The sequence below is a fragment of the Protopterus annectens genome, chromosome 5.part0 (assembly GCF_019279795.1).
Source record: "Protopterus annectens isolate FY-2018-M chromosome 5.part0, PAN1.0, whole genome shotgun sequence".
Taxonomy (NCBI): Eukaryota; Metazoa; Chordata; order Ceratodontiformes; family Protopteridae; genus Protopterus; species Protopterus annectens.
In genome coordinates, this window is record NC_056735.1 from 1,748,558,867 (window position 1) to 1,748,581,120 (window position 22,254).

General features: G+C 39.1%; 1 protein-coding gene across 1 annotated transcript in view; it reads right to left on the reverse strand.

Moving 5' to 3' along the window:
* DOP1B (DOP1 leucine zipper like protein B) overlaps positions 1–22,254 on the reverse strand; it is a 2,336,114-nt gene that overhangs the window by 497,163 nt on the left and 1,816,697 nt on the right. Inside the window, exon 29 of the mRNA XM_044071549.1 lies at positions 6,427–6,536. Within this exon, the coding sequence (XP_043927484.1) occupies positions 6,427–6,536 (110 nt within the window). The remainder of the gene's footprint in view (positions 1–6,426; positions 6,537–22,254) is intronic.

Consider the following 22,254-nt stretch of genomic DNA (forward strand, 5'->3'; position numbering starts at 1 on the left):
AAGACCAAAACACAACTATTAGTAAAGATGTTACACTTAACACAACTTAATATCTCCAAAAAGTGGGTTGGTATTCATAAAGATTTGATCAGTTACATGAATAATACTGTTTCTCCTTCTCTCTGCAACACAGGCAGTGGAGAAAACTTCCATCACATTGTGGACTTTTTATAGCAGCTGATGACATCAAGACTGCTTATGTAAGATTATGGGTGGCAAGAGAAACCACAGATTTCCATTTGTCTGTATTTTGTCATACAGGCAAAGACACATTCCTCTCTCAAAGCTTTTGAGAAGAAAAAAAGTGGACAAAATTTCCCTCTCTTTGATTACAAGGCAAAAACGAAAGTTTTATGAAGTACAGTGTGGTTTCTGCTGAATAAACAATAATGGAACCATATTATAGCAGGAAAAGAAATTTCAGGGTTGGGTAAAACCACAGGTGAGGGTGGACTTTTCCTTAAGGAGGAGAGTTTATCCCTAGGGAAACAACAGATGCAGGAGAAGTGTTAATTAAGTTATGAACGTAAACAAACAACACTTCAATGTTACATGCACACAGTTGCCTTATCTGTCAGCAACATTGTGCATTTCTTTTTTGTTTTTCTGCCTCTCTCTCTTCCACTCTAGCTCAAAGCTCCCAAAACAGCAATCTGTTGCCAGTAGATTTATGCAGAGTATATAATGAAAAAGACTCCATCTTATTTCACTTTTTAAAGATGGACACAAAATGAAAGTACAGTTTTGTACCTACCATAAATGTAGATGTTCGAAGATCCACATTGCTGCAGTCCTAACACTTGGGTAGTCCGCTGTCCCAGTCGGCCCGAATACCAAAGTATAAGGCTGACGTCGGTCAAGGCGCATTAGTCTGACGTCAGGACGTCAGGGTACAAATGCGCATGACCGACGTCATATCCTCAGTCTTTTCTTGCCCCAGATGTCAGAAGACCCTAAAAAGATAAGGCCAAAACCAAAAAACACCAAACACTCCTGTACCAAATATATATACAATATATACAATTTACAAAAGTACAACCCCACCCACACAACCACCCCTAAACACAGAGGGAAGGAGGGAGGTAATTGGACTGCAGCAATGTGGATCTTCGAACATCTACATTTATGGTAGGTACAAAACTGTACTATGTTCTTCATCCCACATTGCTGCAGTCCTAACACTTGGGTAGAATCCCAAAGCAGAGGTAAGGGAGGCTGGCAAATCATAAAGAAGCTGGAGCTGTCAACATGCCCTGCAAAATAGCCGTGGCAAAACCAGCCCTAGATTTAGAGTAGAGAGGAAGGTGGTAATGCTTAGAGAAAGTATGCACTGAACTCCAAGTAGCTGCCTCCAAAATATCCTTAGTTGCCACCCCCCTTAGAAATGCTGTTGAAGTGGCAGTAGCCCTAGTGGGATGAGGCCTAATCCCAGCTGGAATCTCCTTGCCATGATGGGAATAACAAAATGCAATGCAAAACCAAATCCACTTAGAAATAGTTTGTTTTGACACAGGCTTGCCCTGAGAACTCAAAGCAAAAGAAACAAACAACTGCTGAGACTGCCTAAAATCCTTAGTCCTGCTTAAATAATAACGCAACTGCCTGTGTACGTCTAAAGTGTGCAAAATCTTTTCCCCCTTATTTTGGGGATCTGCATAAAAAGTAGGCAAATGAATAGTTTGGTTTAAAGCCACACTAGAGACTACCTTAGGCATAAAGGAAGGATTAGTACGTAATGATACCCTATCCTTATGGAAAATCAAAAAAGGCTTAACCGCCATAAGGGCCTGCAATTCAGAAACCCTTCTTGCAGAAGTAATGGCCAACAAAAAAGCAGTCTTCCATGACAAGTATTTCAATTCAGCAGTAGCCGCAGGCTCAAAAGGTTGTAGAGTAAGTTTCTCCAACACAAAATTGAGGTCCCAAGCAGGAGTAGGAGCTCTACGTGGGGTCTTATATTCTTTGCCCTCTAAGAAATTGCTTGAACAAAGGATGAGAAAACAATGGTGGGTCACAATCATAGTGAGCTGAAATTGCTGCAGCATGAATCTTAATGGAAGAGAAAGACAAACCTTTGTCCAATAACTCAGTAAGATATTGAAGAGCCACACTCAAATTAGGCTCAGAAACCTCCAAATCCTTTGCTGCACTCCAAAATAAAAATCTCTTCCATTTTTCTGCGTACACTTTCCTTGTACTAGGTCTTCTGGCTTCCATAATCACATTCAAAACTTGTTGAGGAAGTTGAGACCTGCTGTGGTTCAAAACAGAATATGCCAGGCTGTTAGATGAAGAGAGTGAAGCTTGACATTGAGTAGATGACCGTCCCTCTGAGACAATAGGTGTGGAATCAAAGGTAAAGGCCATGGAGGCTTCCTTACCAGACTCCTCAGTAATGGGTACCAGTGTTGCCGAGGCCAATCTGGAGCTATTAAAATCATCCTTGGCTTGTCTTGTCTGACCTTTAGGAGTACCTTTGGGAGGAGAGGCAGAGGTGGAAAGGCATACACATGAAGATTTTTCCAACTGAAAGAAAGAGCATCCACTTTCCAAGCTGTGTGATGAAACCTTTTCGTGCAAAACTTTGGCAGCTGGTGGTTTAGTGGAGAAGCGAACAGATCTATGTCTGGAGTTCCCCATGACACTGTCAATTTCCGAAATACATGAAGATCCAGTTTCCACTCGTGGGGATCCGTGATTTGCCTGCTTAACACATCTGCTAAGGAGTTCTGTACTCCCGGCAGAAACCTTGCCTGAAGATTTAGTTGCAAGCTGAGCGCAGTCTCCCACAAAATCATTGCTTGCCTGCATAGAGGATAAGAATGTGTTCCCCCTTGTTTGTTGATGTACCACATGACAGTTGTGTTGTCTGTTAGAATCAACACCTGCCCTGGAAGAAGTAACTCCTTGAAAGCCATTAATGCAAACTGGACTGCTAACATCTCCTTCATGTTGATATGTAGATGCTGTAGTCTGGCAGGCCACTTGTCTTGTATCCACTTTCCATTCAGATGAGCTCCCCAAGCTATGTCTGAGGCATCTGTCGTTAGAATCTGACTCGCCTCTGGCCGGGTCACAGAGAGTCCCTTGTTTAGGTGACATTCCTGAGCCCACCACAAAAATTCCTTTTGAATGCAAGGTATTATTTGAATGACAGTGTCCAAATCCTGGCAGTGCTGTGTCCATACATTTTGAGATACCATTGCAGCTTCCTCATATGCAGTTTGGCATTGGGAAGCACCAGAATACAAGATGCCATGAACCCTAAGGCTTGAAGGACTGTCCTTGCAGTCAGCCCAGACTGAAGAGATAGTTGATGGAAGTAAAGGGAAAGATTCTTTTGTTTGTCCGGGGTTAAAAAGGCCATCTGTGTTGCTGTATTCACTCTCTCACCCAGAAAGCACATGTCTTGAGAGGGTACTAGACTGGACTTTATTTCGTTCACAGAATACCCCAGGCATCTTAGCACTGCTATCACATATTCCAAATGCTGAAAAAGGACTTCCTTTTCTTGAGCCAGAATCAGGCAGTCGCCCAAGTAAGGATAGATTTGTATTCCTTATAGCCTGAAGTAAGGAAACACTGGAGCCAGAACTTTTGTGAATACTCTGGGCAGTAGATAAGCCAAAGGGCAATGCAGAGAACTGATAATGGGAATTCCCAGCTCGAAAACGCAGATACTTCCTGCAACTTAGTCTGATAGGCACATGAAGGTAAGCCTCCTTGAGATCTAAAGTTACCATCCAATGATCTTTTCCCAGCAGAGGTAAAAGCTGTTGTAGCGCCAACATTTTGAACTTGGGAATGTCCAGATAAGTGTTGAGGATAGATAAATCCAAAATTGGTCTCCACGTGTTCCCCTTTTTTGGTACTAGGAACAGGCGAGAATAAAATCCTAGGCCCCTTTCTGGTACAGGAACCGGCTGAATGGCCCCTATTTGGAGTAACAGAGAAATTTGCTTGTGAGCCTCTTTTCTTTGTAGAGGAGGAATGTCTGGCATGCCTTTGAAAGGAGGCAAGGTATGGAAATAAAACCTGTAACCGTGGTGAATGATATCCAATACCCATCTGTCTTGGGTAATTAAACTCCAATTTTCTTTGAAAAGTGCCAGCCTTCCTCCCAAAGGTGCTGCCAGACGAGAAAGCTCTGGCAGCTGAAAAGGCAGGTCATTGGGTCTGTTTACGAAAGGACTGACCCCTGCCCTCACCAGAAGACTGAGCAGGTGAACTCCCTGTTCTAGGCCTAAAAGAACCTTGAGCTCTGCCCCTACCAAGTCTAGACCTACCCCTAGACTGGGAATCATAAGAAGGATATGTCCACCCCTTAGTAGGCCAATTTCTACTAAACTTCAGAGGCTGAACCTGCAAAAATTCTTTAACAGTCTGCATAGACTTAGCCTTGTCCTCCATTTTCTTTAAAACTGCTTCCACAGGCGAACCAAACAACACATCAGATTGTAACGGAGCATCTAAAATCCTTGTCTTAACATGCTCAGCCAAATTCTGATCCCTCAGCCAGGCGTGCCTGCGAAGAACAGAACCAGTGGCAGCCACCCTCGAAGAGGCCTGTACAGCATCAAAACCACATTGCAAAGAATGCTTACCCACCTGTTCAGAAACATGAACTAAATCCTGCAACTCTTTACACTCAATACCTTCCGCCAGAGCATCCACCTTAGACTTCAATTGTGAAAGGAGATAATTTTGGTATTTTAACATGTGGAACTGGCAATTCAAAGCCCTCATGGCTAAAGTGGAAGAAGTATACACCTTCTTTCCCCATCTATCCAAAGCCCTTGCCTCTTTATCAGGAGGAACAGGATTTTTAACAACAGAAGCCTTAACACCTTTAGGCCCCTGAGAAACAGTTTCTGGGTCTGCCCTAGGACTCTTAAAAGATACTTATGAGCTTCAGGCACCCTATAATACCTATCCGGTTTAACTGGGGCAGGAGGCAAAGAATCAGGGTTCAGGGAAGCCTCTGCAAAAACATCTTCCACCACATCCAGAACAGGAGGTATAGCCAAAGGCCTATGCTGGGGTAAAAACAAAATTCCCTAAGCCTTTTCCTGGAATCAGAGAAATCTTGACCTTCCCATTTAAAATGCTCCCTCATGGAATGAAGAGTCTCTGAAAAAGAAAAATCCTCAGGAGGAGAAGCCGAAGGAGTAGAATCATCTACATCAGAATCAGAATAAGGAGGATACTCCTGTAAGTCTTCAGCCAAGACTCAGAAGCCTCGAACACTGCTCAAAACTCTCAAGCTCAGGTTCCACCCTAGGCCTCTTATCAGGAGGGGGCATAGAACCTCTAATCATAGTAATCAAATCTTCTGCCATTTTAAGCATATGTTTCTTAGGCAGAGACCCTGAAGAACTAGGAGAAACACCCACTGAAGTTAAACCTGGCCTGCCTCTCGAAGAAGCCTTGGAAACAGAAGGGGAGGGCCTAACCACCTTAGGAAGGGAGGGGAGAACAGCTACCTGAGAAGCCCCCTCAGCCTGGCCTACCTCCTGAGAGGACACATCTTGTAACAGTAAAGTCTCTCCCTGAGACTCCAAAGAAACTTCTGGCAGAACCTCCGGCTCCACCGAGCCCTCTAAAGAACCGACGTCCGGGACAGATGGTTCTTCCAACCTAGGCTTTGCTGCTTTGTCCTTGCGCTTTTTAGACGAAGCGGGCGTCGGAGCATCCGACGGCATTTTATAATTACAACGCTTCCCAAAAACTAACCTGGCACAGTCTAATCTTCTCTTTATAGTGCGTTTGTTAAATCTAGCACAAGAGCGACATCCAACAACGTCGTGCTCAGGCCCTAAGCAAGGTATACACAAGGTATGGTAATCCCTAAGAGGTATCTGTTTCCCACAAGAAATACAATTATTCACTTTTTCTGACATCCGGTTAAATACTGAGGCAAGAAAAAACCAAAATATTCCCCAACGGGGTACTTGGCCAACTTTGATTCGGTCTGAAACTCCGACTTCAGAAAATTTCAGAACGCCAACCTGCACTCGCAATACTGCTTCTGCATCGGACCATGCGGCAAAAAAGACTGAGGATATGACGTCGGTCATGCACATTTGTACCCTGACGTCCTGACGTCAGACTAATGCGCCTTGACCGACGTCAGCCTTATACTTTGGTATTCGGGCCGACTGGGACAGCGGACTACCCAAGTGTTAGGACTGCAGCAATGTGGGATGAAGAACATCATAACAATCTTACAAAGTCTCAAAATGGCATCAAAGAGGCTGGGAGAAGGAAGAGCACTCAATTCTAATTTTAATCTAATAACAGGTGTGAATATTGCAGGCTTAACTAAAAAGCAGAAAATTAAACAAATGTAAATGAATATTTTATTACAGTTTAATGTTTTTAGGTGAACCCATCAAGGTTAACAGACTACAACTTAGGGAACCTTACCTGTGATTCCTGAGGTATGGGAAAACATAATACAGCAATCGTGAAATCAAGGGTACAGCCTTTTCCTTTTCATCACTGCGATATACCATGTCAAGGAGGGGAGCAAGTATCTATAAAGGAAATAATAAACCAAATGATCACTGTCATACAGCAACTCAAATACCATTTTTACAATATGAATATTGTACTTAAAAAATTAATGCTGAAATGTACAGAGGTTCCAGACTTATTTTATAATGAAGATCAGGTTGTATCCACATTAGAAGTTTCTTTATAGTAATATTCCATGTTTTGGTGTGGTTACTCTGAAATTTATCCACACTTGACATGCTAAGGCCATGAGTTTTTAGCCCTGGTAACCAAAATGCAAACAAGGTATAAGTAAATTCCAGTACAACTCACACCCAAAATAGAATATACCAATATTACAGCACAGCTTATATTTAATTTTCAAGAGTAAAACCCAGTACAACCCACACAAGACATGATATACTGTCATATTATATCACATTGTGAACAAACTGTGTATAAACAGCATGAACATAAAATCCTAACTGGTTAATGAACACTGTAGATGTGAGCAAATCCTGAAAAACCTCCCAGATGGAACATTCATGTCAATAACTTTCACTGTGCCTGGCTTCCAAGGTGTAAAGACTACAACCCAGAAAACCTAAGTATGAAAAGTGGTTTGAAATACAGAGGAGCTGGGCAGGTAGAAAGGAGCGAATGACTGATGACAGCTTGCCTCTTCTGGGAGAATGAAGGTGGCTGATATTGTTGCTGGTACACATACATCCAGTGGAGACTGGGTGACTACAGTACAAGAAATGTACGAGCCAAAAGTTACTGTGATGAGATGAGGTGGGCACAAACAACATATTCTGTAGAAGGAACAAGGCATGCATATTTTTTTGCACATTTTTTTCTCCTTTACTTCATTCTGACTGCATTTACTCCAGTACCCAAATCCATTGCTGGGTTTACCAACCCTTCTTCACCCACAGACCTATTCCAATATAGGCTTGGGCTAGCACAGATTCTTAAAGATCTTTTTGGGGGTCTTTCTATCCATCTTTGGCTGGGGATTATTCTTCTTTCTGACCTACCCATCACTCCTCCTTTCCTGTGCACCAAGTGAGAGAGGTGTGTGAGCAATGGGTATATGCGGTGTATCATCCCACCTCTGAAGCAGCTCTGATAGGTTCACTACACTATTCCTCCCGATGGACTATGCCCTATTGCAGTGACGTCCTCTGCCTCCATCAAAGATCATTACAGGACACCCCACCTCCATGACAGGCACATTGACCCTTCCCTGCCAGTGCCTCAGACGCCCAAGATGCTAATCGAACCCAGGTCACCTGGGTTGTAGTTGGGACTTTATCCCTCTACATCACTAAGTTGGCTAGCAGGGACAGCCTTCTGTAGTAATGTGCATGTATGGTACTTACCCCACCCCCAGGATAGGTACATTGACCCTTCCCTGCCAGTGCCTCAGACGCCCAAGCTGCAAATCAAACCCAGGTCGCCTGGGTTGTAGTTGGGACTTTATCCCTCTACATCACTAAGCTGGCTAGCAGGGACAGCCTCCTGTAGAAATGTGCATGTACGGTACTTAGTACTGTGCAGTGTGCTGTCAGGCAATAAAGGGGTGGGGTTTTAGGTTATAGAAGGAAAAACATCCCTGAGCCTCTATATAAGGCTTCCCCCAGTCAGCTGTCACTCTACAATACTGGGAATCCCTTTCTGACAAAGGAATAAAGAGAGGCAAAGGAAATACATAAAAATTAATAATTTCCAGTGCAGATTTCATTAACATTATGAACTTCCTGCCAGCTGTGCAAAATACTTATTGCTTTACTGTCACAGTGACACTGCAAATAAACAAGAAATGATTACATTCTTTAAATATACTTCACACTATAAACAGAGTCAGCTGTCAGTGCAGTACCATGTCATTAACTTTTTTCAAGTGTTACATAAAACTTACAAAACAAATGTGTTCACACTACCTAACCATCATCTAACAGAAGCAATCAATGCCATAGAATGTGAATCATGGAAAGATTTACTCTCCTAGCTAAAGAATTTGGTCTCTCAAACTTGGTCCTTAGGACTGACAACAGCCAATGGGGAATAACCCTACCACGGATTAATGCTTAATTATATTATGGTTTGTATTAATTTTGTGGCTTGTGTACAAAGTATTTTTTTTCTTAAAACAAGAAACATCTTTATTAAATTATCATGTATGACACAGAACATGTTACATTTATATAAATGACAATAAACCATAGCGACACAATCTCAGTTGCAAACATTATATATTCCAAACCATGCCGACACAACTGTAGTTGCAAACATTATACATCACTTTTACCATATCTAGTCATTGTTAATCAGCCATTGCAGAGCTCATTCAAATGCTGCCTTCTTTTAAACCTTGTTCTTCCTCTGCATGTACTGATCCCACAGTTCCCATTTTTACCTAAGTAATTTGCTTCACCCCTTTTCTAAAGATCCTAGTTTCAGTTGTTTTAACTCTGTTACTATCTTCAATGCTTCTAGTAAAGTTGGTTTAGACTTTGATTTCCATTTTTTAGTAACTGCTCTTTTGGCAGCCATCATAATTAGACTCAGCAAGGGCTTACTATGTCTAGGCAATTCTGAGTTTGTATCATAGCTCAAAAAAAATAATTTCCCCAGTCACTCCAACTTGCTCACACAGCATCTCCAACAGAGCAGTCTGAAAGGAATCTTTATAGTCTACCAACTCATTACACCCCCAGAAAATACGTTCCCAGTTACCTCTTTCTTCCTCATAACACCTCCAACATTTGCTGTTAACCTTTAGGAAAAATTCTTTGAAGTCTGCTGGGGTATAAAAACACCTATGTAAGCACTTCCAGGCAAAGATCTGAAATCTTCCAGATTTTTTTTTCATATTTGGGAGACAGGAGATTGCTTATCTAATCTCTCGTCCCAGTCCTTCCTAATCTCCTCTGATTGATTCTTATAATCATCACACAATATTTTATATACTCTACTAATTATTCTTTTCTTAATGGCAACTTCTGTTTTAGATTCTATTAAAAACTCTACCAGCACTGGTCTTTTGTTTAGGACTCCCCTATTTCTTTCCTCTTTACCTATACTCTGACATCAATCTTTCATATGGAAGGTGATCTTTAGCATGCAGTCCAAATAAGTTCTTGGCATCTTCCCATTCTATTACCTTTCCCTATCTAGTTATTTGTTCCAGTACCTTGGTTCCTTTGCCAGTTTTCTCCAATATACCCCTGCCCCCTCTTGCCTATTGTCTGTATCCCTAATTGCCATCATCCCTATCCACAGAATCTCCTTTCTCCATTCCCATGTTGACTTTCTGCTACTTTATGAATATAATATTCAGTATGATTATTGTTGTAAAGGTCTGCATCGAAAATCAGTCTATCCCTGTTGCTTAAGCTTTCCCCCTTTTCATCATCATCTCTTTCCACTCTGAACTATAGTTTTCTTCTTGTGCTATGTATAGGAGCCTTAACTGTATTGCTCTGAAATGCCCCTTTAACTGGGGAAATCCCAGATCCACCTTGTTCCATTGGAAGAATAAGCTTATTCCACTTGACTCTTGATGTCTTCTCCTCCGAGATAAAATCCTTCAGCTTTATTAATTGCTATTCATAACTTCTACTCTGGTTGATAAAAATATGCCTGACAAGTGTATAAAACTAAAGGGACTAAAAACATCTTAACTGCTTGTATCTTACTATCGATATCCATACAGCACAGCTTCCATTTTCTCAGTTTTTGTATTACCTTTCATTTAGCCTCTTCCTACAAATCTATAGCTGCCACGCCAGTATCATTTTAATCCATACTCCTAAATACTTCCTTTTATCATGTCCCCATAAATATGGATATTGCTGAACCAATTCATATGTGGGTACATAATTTACCGCTATTGCTTTTGAATTTGCTTCTTCAATTTTGTATCCCGAAAAGGTTTGAAATTGTCTCAGTATGTTCCACAGTACTGTAATGTCCCTTTCTGGTTTTTCCAAGTATAAAATAATGTCATCTGCAAATACAGCCATCTTTTCTTGACTACCATACCAATTATATCCTTGAATTTCTGAGTCCTTTATTTTCTTTGCCAGTAATTCTAAATATAATGCAAATAACAAAGGGGAGAGAAGACACCCCCTGCCTGGTTCCTCTGCTCAAGCAGAGATTATCAGAGAGGACCCCACCCACTTGAATTTTCACCTCTAATCCGTTATATATCGTCCTAATCAACCTTATAATTTTATCAGGAAATTCAAATGTTTTCATTGCTCTGCTCATAAATTCCCAGCTTACTCTGTCAAATGCTTTCTCTGCATAAAGACCTACCAGCAACAATGGTATTTTCTTACATTCTGCTTCCCTCTGGATCATCACTGTTCTGTTTATGCTGTCAAATGTTTGCCTTCCCTCCAGAAAACCACACTGATCCATATCTATCAATTTTGGCATCACTTTTGCCATTCTTTTAGCCATTACAGACATAAACATTTTACACTCATGATTTAGTATTGAAATGGGCCTGTATGAAGCTAGATCTGATGGATCTTTACTCTCTTTAAGTAGTACAGCTACTATCACTTTCTTCCAGGATGTTGATACTTCTCCTCTTAAAATACTGTTAAAACCTTCCAGATCTTCATTATTTTTTCCCTTCTAGCTTCCAAACTTCCACAGGAATACCATCTAATCCTGTGGACTTTCCTGTAGACTGGTTACACATCACCATTTTCATTTCATCTCCTACTATCCTGTTAGTAATTGAGCCTCCTCTCCCTCTAGCCTTAATTCTTCCATAAACATTTCCATTTGCAGCTTTTCTTGATTTTCATATTTCTCTGCTTTATATAGACTTTCACAGAATGTCCAAAATAGTTCTAATACTTCTACTGGATCCATAGTTATCTTCCTTGTAATAGGTTTCCTAAGCTTGGTGACAGCCTTTTCTACTTTCTGTTGTCTAAGTTGTTGTGCTAAAAGTTTTTGTGCTCTAGAGTTATTATCAAAAACAGTTGCTTAAACAGCAATATTTCTAAACTCATGCATATTATCAAGGTAGTCCCTTAATTTCTATTTACCATTCTGTAGTTGCTCCTCTTCTTGTTTTGTGAGATTCCCCCTATTTTGTAATACTTTAATATTTATCAGTCCCTCTAAATAATTCTTGTTACTTGTTAAACATATCTCGCTTTTTTTTATTTCCACCCTATTTTTACTTTCAATTTAATTTTATCCCACTTCCTATCTATATTTTCAGAAGTTGTTTCTACTTTCTCTAATAGCTCCTGAATAATTTCCACTACTCATTCCTTAAATTCCTCTCTTGTCAACAGATAGGTGGGAAAATGCCAATGTCTCATTTTTATTTCATTACCCTATGTTTTTATTTAATTATTATTGGCGTATGATCTGAAATAGTTATTGGGTGCATATCAAGACCTTCAATTAAACGCAAATGTTCCTGTGAAAAGTAAAATCTGTCTAGCCTAGCTCAGTTTTTGTATCTTGGGGAATAATATGTAAATTCATTCCAAATTCTTAGTACTGAATTTATATCTTCCATGCCAAATATTTTCATAAATTTCTTTAAAAATCTATCCTCCTTTGTTATGTTTTCCTTTTTGGGCTCTCCAGACACATCTTCACTGTTGAAAATCAAATTCCAATCCCCATCTATAAGAAATATTCCTTGATGAAAGCTGATTATTTCTCCCAGAATTTTCTTTAGCTCTATTATAGTAGTTATTGGTGGAATATAAAATCATACCGTGTAATCCTCCTCCTTTGCTAGTAGCCCAACAGTCTTTTTTTTTCCTCTTCTATTATTGGAGGTCCGCTTGCAATTAATATAATTATAAGTACTCCTCTCTTCCTCTGCCCAGGTATTCTGCTGAATAACCATCCTGAAAACCTTTCTTTATCAAATTCACATGGTCAATTCTTTCCAAGTGTGTCTCCTATAGCACAGCTACTTGCACTATACATTTTTTAATATAGTTCACTACTCTTTCTTTTTTGGAGTTATCTGTGAGACCATTAACATTTAAAGGCATTATAGAAAGAATCATATTCTTGAGGGATTATTATTCCCACCTTTTATGTATAGCACCTTTTTTGTTAAGTGTCTAGTTTCAGCTTTTGTGTTACATGCATGCACTGTTTGCCAGGTTAATCTTTTGTACAAATGTTTCTTGTCATCTCCATTTCAGCCTATGTCACATCTTGCAGAACTTTTTGTTTTATTGAAAACCCTCAAATAAAAATACACACACATACCCAATACCACCTTAAAACCTACTAAGTTAATAATAACACACAAAACTATGTACATCCACAAATCTTGAATTTTCACCCCCTTAATAAGAACATAAATTCCAATTTGACAGCCACAGTCACACACACAGACTCAAGCTAAACAGAAAGAAACTTATCCATGCTAAGATGCATGGTAGGGCCTGTGATTCTATTAAGTGCTGTGTGGATTTGCCTTATCTTTATAATTCTCCGAGCTGGGAAAACACTCGAATGCTTTCAGAAAACATTTTTTTCAAGCTATTTCTCTTTATCAGATTGTCAGCTAGTGACATGAGAACCAGATACAGGACTGTTTACTAGAAAAAAGACCTTATAATATTCAATATTCTTTTTCATTTACTAGCTTTCTGTCAAACCTTGTTACTATATAACACTAAAGGCCTTAATACAGTCATTCCACTTTGCACTAATGAGAAAAAGCACACTGTTTTTCTTTTGTCATGCTCTTTTAACTAGACCCCCCTTTTTGTTTGCTTTACAGTGCAGTGCCTACATTTCTTAAAACTATATAAATAGAAAGAGAGAGGAAGGGAGAAAAAACAAAAAGAATAAACAGAAGTACCTATATACATTAGTATCCCATTTACACTTAAAAGTAATTGAAAAACTTTACTTTATAACATGCAGAGAAAATCATGCATCACTTAAGTAATACTGTTAAGAAAAAAATTGTTTTATTTAACCCCCTCCCTCCTCTTTCCCTCTCATGAATATTTTTACAAATATTAATGACATGAAATAGGGCATATACTTTAGAGTTCCCACAAGTTTAACAAAGTCCAAACAACTCCAATATTTCCAGATTTTCTTCTTGTGCCCTGTTTCACAAATATAATTATTGCTTTGTAATACCACATTTGTCAATTTCCAGGTTACTGATTTTAGTCTTCAAACGTTAATGACATGAAGGGATACATATGCTTTAGAGTCCCCTACAGGTTTAGCAAAAGTCGAAGAAAGTCCAATATTTCCAGATTATTTTGTCCTATTCCTGTTCATCTCCATCTCCCAAACCCTGTCTCTGGCTTCATCTCAAGTGCACTCTCAATTCTTCTAGTCATTTTCTGTACGTTTTCCCTCTCTCAATCATTTCCATTGAAGGTATTTTTGTATCATTCTTTTATTTTACTCTGGTGTACTGCAGCAAAGAAAAAAAACGGTCCTTATACGATTTGCATTACATGGAGCTCTCGGATTACTCTCTGAAAATGTATGCATTTATTTCTTCATTTACAATTTGTTGACTGGCTTAATCCCACTAGGCCAATGGCCTCTTTTCAGGAGAGACTTGAGATGGTATTCAAACAGACTAGGTGAAATGTGACTAGGGCACTGGAGAACTACCCTTTTGATAGGTGTCATGGGAATTTTTACATCCATGAGAGAAAAATGACCTTATAATAACAAGAACCACATTATCTAGCTTGTTGTATGAACCTCATTTAAAACACAAAGTAAACCTCCCACTGCCATACATATTGTTTTTAATTTGTTTTAACAGGTAGGATCACATACAAACAGGCAAGACTTAATTTTTTTTAAATAAAATAATGACATACAGTCTATTCAGAGTGGCCCATGTTCCTGCAGCACTGCAAAACTCCACACAACCTTTAACAAATCATCTTCTGTTACACAAATGGCAGCAAGAACTCACTATGTATTATTACAAAGCTTTATGATCAAATCTCTTATCACAACCAGCTACTGCACATTCTCAAAATGGATGTTAAGAAATTCCGCTCCTGAACTTCATTGTCATGGTGCATTTATTGACATTCATTTCCATTTAACCTAGTTCCATTGTCATAATGGCCTTATCATGCAACCTTTTATCTAAACTTGACAGTGAGGGTCCTGTTTACCCTGCGAGAAAAAAGTTCTTTGACCCCCCATCACTTTTTTTGCTCCCAAACATAAGGCTAATGCCAGTACTTGTGACCAGTCCTGAAGCCATACCTTTCAAATGTCCAGTTTTTTGCCTGATACTTTTGGTCTGTTTCTCATAAAATTTGTGTTTTTTTTCAGGCAAATTACTGAGGACTGAAGTTACTAAATAATGACATACATTTGAGTTTCACATCCTTTGGAAAATGCATGTTAACTTAAATCCTATTACTCTAACAGCTTTCTATGTTTATAAGATCAATAATTAAAATATGTTCCCATTGGGCCTTTGTCCCCCCCATTAGGCTTTATCCAAATTTCTTGGGCTAAGAGGTTGAGAAGTATGCCTGAAGCTGTAACCACCTGCCTTTACACAGGGATTCTGAAAAATAAAATTGAGAAAATTTATAATGAAATAGCCATCTGCCAAGGGGATATGTTCTTCTAAGCAGCTACATACTTACCTTATAGGAAAGAACAGTATGCATTCTCTTACTGACCATAGTACAGGACAGAAAAAACTCTTCTGATTTGTGTCAAGTAATATCCCAGTTATATGCTTTTTTTATAAGTATCATCCCTGGTTATTTTACATAGCAGTTTTGTTGTCTAGTTAGTCGCACTGCATTAGCAGGTTAAGTCAGTAATTAAGCTAAGAAAATTAGTGATTGGTCTCCTTAGTTTTACAGGTCACTTTCAGGTAACCTCCCCACCTTAACTGCACAGGGACTACACCCTGAAACACAGTCAAAGAACAGATTGACATCTGTGCAGGGAATGAGTCACGCTATGCCTTTGCTGCTGTTTGTAGTTTCTTTAAAGTGTTCTCTAGTAAACATAGTAACATAGTCAAAATCTCACTGGATTTGGAGAGATGGCAGAATGGGGAGCAAGTGAGGTTGTTAATAGCTTGCTCTGCTGCCTTGGAACTGCTAGGCTAATCCAAAAAAAGATACTTTGTATACAGCAAGATACCAGGTTGTACAACCACAGGTACCAAAGAAAGTGCTGATTTACCACTAATGTGGTGTAGCACCAAGGTTAAGGAGGCTCTTGGTACTTTAGAGAATTACTTGCTAATCTTGTTTTGTGGAGTTGTCAGAGTGGAAGTACCTGTCCCCTTCCCATAAGTAATAATGGAACCTTACGCTTTTTATTTAAATCTTGCCATGTCTCCTTTGAAGATTATACTCCATTTTGGGAATACAGTTGTAAAGAATACATAAAAGGGCAACAACTACTTATAAAATCACACTTTATGAAGATTTATTTCTTAAATTTCATCAGAAACTGATGAAAAATAATAGTGAGCCACTGCATAAATGAAATTAGTCCAGTATAAATAAGGAACGTGTAGCACTGAGACGGAAAGAAGAACTAAAGCAGGTGCATGACAATGCCAAACATATATATTACAGTGTCACCAGCATCTATGCGAGTACCTTCCACAGAAAGCACAAGAATAATGTGTGTTTTTATAATGAAGACTGGCAGAGCTGTTTAAAGTCTGGATAGACCAAAGTGGGAAAGTGGGCAAACACAAATGTTATGATTTGCTCTTGCAGTGACCCTCCTTGAAGAAAATGTTAGCATACTAGTTGTGCTCATAGATGCCACTAAGGTCCAAGAAGAAAAAGAAGTCTCCTTCCACTGTAGAACCAAAAAGAAGTAGGAGTCAATGAGCAGGGTAGACCTCTATGGCACCTGCAGGGAATAGACACTAGGCCTCTCTCAAGAGTTTTGTGGATCTGGCTAGTTCCCTGACTGTAGCCCTTTGTGGGGAAGGACCTAACAGCTCTTCAACATGGCAGCCATGACCACTTCCAATATCCAGCGCTACCTTATAAATACACTCCAGGCCAGAGCAAATGTGGAGAATTGCTCCCATGGACAGTACATGACAGTAATCAAAACTGTAGCTGGTGGGATGATGGGATGCCCTCCTAGAAAATTTCGCTAGTACAGTTGAAAGAGGCAAGACTGCCACTAGGGGATACCCATCCACATGGAAAGTCCTTCATTTTCCTTGAGGGCTGTCCTTGTCTGAATGAACATGCTAGAACCAAGGTGGAGGAGGTCAGAGACTCTTTACACTATGGGAAGGGGTCTGCATCCTTCCCTGATGATTCTCAACCACATTTTCAGAGGCCTGGCAAAGAGGGCCACTAGTAGAAGAGGGAACAGATTTACCTGCCCAGGCTCTTCCTTAAAGGAGGAGAGCCTGAACCATTCCATCATACGTGGGTACATTCCCAAGCTAGCTTCCCTAGCCATGGCATCAGCACATTCACAATTAAAGTGGACCACACTGTAGTCCACTGTAGAAGCTGTGGTAATGGCTGTACCCAATTCTTCCTTAACCCTACAATTAAGGACGACCAAAAGCTATTTGAGTACATGATTCATTATGGAGGGCTGGAATCAGGATTGTTAAGACAAATACTGAGCGAGATGAGTCAAATTGGGCAGCCAGCAATCTCATGCCCTTCCCGTCTAAGGGCTTATATACTCCTTAGGAGGTGGTTCTTGGATATATGTCGCACAAAAAAAAAATATCACAAAATGGCTGGCCCTAAAATACTTACAGAAGAACTCAATCAACTCATCTGGGAGCTTGTTCAGGTCATTCACTTTCCTTAAAGCACAGGAATAGTTGGAAAAAAAAAAAACAACATTCTTGATTTTGGGTTCCATAGGAGGCAAGGTCCAAGGCTACGCATCGTTGTCAGTCAGAGACATCTATCCATGGGGAGATAAGCTCTGTGACATTACAAAACAAGACAACTTGTAACAAAAAATGGTCACAAATATAATATACATGCAGAAAACACATTTTATAGCTTATAATATAAGAAGATACTGGTTTAACAAATCTCTGACTGCAATATAAAAGAAGAGATAAAGGACTACTGTGGTTAAAAGATGAAAAAAGTAAACTGGAAGTAGTTATATTAATTTTTGTAAAGGGAACCATTTATTTATTTATGAATCATTTGCTGACATTTGTTTATTGGGAAAGTCTGACTGGGTCCAGGGTACCCATTTTCAGTGGAGGCCCAGGGCATGGGGATAAAAGCTCCAAATTATATCAATTACGTAGTCAGAATGAATACATCAATTCATAAAGTCAGGAATTACATTGATATGACAAGTTAACAAAGTACATTAAGTGATTTGAATGAGATATTAAATCTAGGAATGTAAGCAAAACATTATTACAGACAGAAAAATATCAGGTACGGCAGAGAAAAGAGACAAGTATATGGAAAAGTATTTCAATAAAGAACTTAAGTGAATAGAAGGAGATGACTCACTGGAACTATAGGGGGGAGGATGGTGTGAAAAAAAGGAAGGAAAAAGTGACAGTGTGTGGAAGTTAGTAATTGGAGAAAAAGGGATATTATCTAGATGAGAAGTGAAAGGGGGAAAAATATTGATGTTAATTCACTGGATAAGACTATTGACATTAACAGAATAAGTAGTGTATGGGGTTTGTTAGAAAGGTTAAGATGGTAATGCTTAATAGGAAGGTGATATCTTAGTTGGGTTTAGAACAGGAACAGGTTCACGCTTTAATTAGGAATTCTTTTAGTGCATGTTTGAAGGACGGGAGGTTGGGATTTGAGCTGCTGTTCATAGGTAGCCTGTTCGAGGCTTTGACTGCTGAGTAAGACTAAAGGCTTATTCCAGCAGATTTATTAGGTTTATGCAACCGAGGAGTTATTTGTCTTCTGATTTTAGGGATCTTGTGGGGATATTATTATGTAGGATGGAAATAAGGGCAGGGTAGGCAGTGAATGGGCATATAACAGTTGGAGGTAGTTAAGGTGATGTGATAGTTCAAGCCATTTAAGGGAATGGAGAGAAGAACAGTGATGGGAATAGAAAGAACTATATGCAATTTTATTGCAGGAAAAGTCATTTTCATTTGAGTGAGATATGGAGATGGGTGAGAATAGGAGCTCCTTATAGGAGTGATCATTGTAGGTAGGTATTTATAAGAGTGATTCTGGTAGCTGCATTTAGGTAAAACTTATGCTGAGAGAGCAAACCTAGCTTTTGATGAGTTTTTTTTTTAATTATTATTTTGGATATGAAGATCGAATTTTAGGTTCTCATCAACTACCACACCTAAGAATTTAGTATGCGGAACTCTGTCAATAACTGTATTGTTTAGTGACTGAATCTGGGTCTATGGTTAATCACTGAAAAAAATATTCTTCAAACGCTTTTAGTCAATCTCTAACCTTCAAAACTGCTTTTAATCGCACAGACATTCCGTGGTAAATGAAGTCATCACATAGTTATAGTTGGCCAACACTGCAAGCATCTGTTGATGCTGGCAACTAAAACTAAACAAAAACAACATTAAAAACACCTTATAAAGTGCTCACTGTATAAAAATATAAGTAAACCTGCCCTTTTCCCACTACAGTGTGACCTCCGAGTTGGTATAATTAGCAGGGGGCCCCCCACAAGAGGAACATTACTTTGAAACCAGACAATCATTATCCACACCCCCCAATAATTACATATACCAACTCTGATGTCACACTACAGTGGAGAAAAGGCAGGTTTCCTTATAGCTACATTACCGTGGTAACACTTCCTTTATGTGGGTCAGCTATAACTATGCGATGATTTAATTTACGATGGAATACCTATGTGACAAAAGGGGATTTTGATAGTTAGCATTTGATTAAAAGTTGTTTGAAGAATGTTTTTTTAAAACAATTAACCATAGACCCACTAAATCTTAAAATATGACTTGTCAATAGATTATGTTTTTGGGGATAAAGACTCCTCTTTTTTAGGGTCTAGTAACAGCTGAAAATTAAGCTAGATTCTGAGACAAGAAAAATCTCTATAGGGTTATTTGCTGAAGGTGAGACAGGTTGTTTGAGGAGCAGATAACAGCTGAATCTTCTGCATATTGCATAACAGAGTCATGACAGGAAGAGGTATGAATAGTAAAAAGGAGGGTTCCAAATTATAAGGTGTATTGGAGATTTAATATGTTACTGTGCAAAAAATCCAATGTCAAATATCACCAGAAAGCCATTCAACGAGAATCACATTAGAACTGATTTGGGAAGTACAAAGTCACAACAGTGGTAAGTGTAACAGTGGCAGTATATTGCTAAAAGTTGTTTATAACATCGGATATAAACAAGGAAATTGATCTTAAGGTGATGGTGGTGGTTTGCTAATAAGCTGGAAACAAGAGGTCAACAGGCATAAGATAATCTAGGGTATGCCACCACTGCAGTTTCATTTGCCTTCTAGATGACTTTTTACAGAAATCTTGAATGTACAATTCTCCGAGATGTATCTTATGTTAGACATGAGCTTGATTCATATTTTCCATACGGCTACTGAACACCTTGCATCACCAAATGTATTCTTTTATTTGGGGAAGTGACTGATATCCCTACAGATTGTGTGTGTTCACTTGCATTTTACCTCTATTTCATACATCTATGCAAGGATGAGCAATTAGAAATATACAGAAACTTTGCTGGGAAAAAAACTGTATTAGAATTAGACTGTGATCAAGTTCTAACTAATGAAGGGCACATAGTGATAAGCAACGATTGTTCTTACAGTGATGGATTATGGCAAATCAGGCTATTCTACCATTTCTTTGAGCTCACGATGAAGGGATGGTAGTTATGCAGGAAGGAATAGTGCAGACTAAATAAGGAATGAGGTAAATATGAACTTAAGGTAAGAAATGCTTAGACCTTATAAAATCTACCAAGTTACTGGATAATCCTGATACATAATTCACATGCAATAAAATGTAAACTGGTTATCAAAAACACAATTATGATGCCTTCTTGAGCTAACATTTTCAACTAAAGATGAGACAAGTAAGACAATACTGAGACTTAGTAGAAACAGAAGTATCACTGGCTATGAAAAATGTTGTGGCACAGTTGCTCAACTGGTTCTTAGATGGAACAATAAGAATTTTATTTTGCTGACACCGAAGTACAGACCTAAATCAGGAAATGAGGCTTGAAGCTATGGAATCTGTTCTGTAATTTTCCGCTGACAGACACAGTACTATGAACAGCTACAAGAAGAGTCAAACCATCAGTATAACGAATGAGCAGTCATCAGAATGATTAACCCCAGTTTACTACTGAACCCTGAAGGACTCTGATGACCATAGCCAAGAAAAGAGAGACAGTACTGTTCTACCACACAATATGCCATCTGTTTGTTAGGGAGTCACAGAACCATTAGGTGGCACTAATGGTGAGAATGAGGCAGACCAAGATCTCCAAAGGAGTTTTGTGACAGTGTAAAATGCTTTGGAAAAATCCAGTATATGGTAGCAATTAAATTATTGATGTCTAGATGGTTCAAATGAGTTTCACCAAGTTCAACAGGGCCATATTGGTGTCAAGGTTAAGCAAAAATCTATGTTGGGAATCAGAAATAATGTTATTAGCTTACTTGGTGCTTCAAACATTGTAGGTGAAAACACTGCAGTAATACTTCAGACAGAGTGGATAACAGGGCAGTAGGTTGACAACTGTATACTAACTGACAGACAACCATTGTGAAATGAACCTACAAGAGCCAATTTCCAGACTGAGGGACACAGCCTTGTTTAACAGAATGATTAATGAGCATGTTAATAGAATAGACAATCAATGTGTTGAAATAGTTGCACATTTTAGGGGTAAGACTGTCAAATGTGGTAGCCCTTGGTTTCAATTTGTTCAGAAATCTGTGTACCAAGTCAACAGAAATTATATAAAAAGATGTCTGGCAGTTAGTGATGGTCTTTAAGGCTATGAGCTGTTAACAACCTACTTCCTATGACACAGGGATGGACCCCCCCCCCCCGTCTTCATTTGTCTACAGTTTAATCCTGAGCAAGTCACTTAACCAGACAGTGCTTTGGGGCAATTGGATTACACTCTTTATTAGTCTCCTGGACTGCAAGCCTTGTAACTAACTATACATGAACTAGATGTGAGCGAATGTCAGTAGCTGAGAGGAAGACACACTAGAGACAATCATTAAATTAACTGGAAGTTTTTTTAATAGTCATAAAAGTGGATATAGCAAACAGAAGCTGACTGTGTGACCTTCAGCAAACCTCTTAAGCAGACAGAACTTGGGGGCATCTAGGAATTTGGGCTAGTCTACTCAATGGTTCCCTGGACTAAAAACCTAGTAACTACCTATACACCTATAGCCAGGATGAAGAAGTTGGGCAATTTTCTTTTGTGAGATTACTGACACAGTTTATCAAGACAGTGCTTCTTACTGACAAGAGCAGCTTATTACTTACAATTTTATGCTACTCTGAATTTTGCATGGCCAGATTTCAACATAAATATACAGCAGATGGCCCAAAAGTACAGCAGATGGCCCAAAAGTAGTCTCTTCTGTCACAACAGATTTTACTTTAAGCAATATGACTGACGGACTCATTGAATGGACATGCCTTTGACATGTAATGCCATATTATTTAAGGTGCTGAGGAAAACAGAATTTAAGTATGGCACTTAAGTACAAAGTTAAATCCAGCTTCTG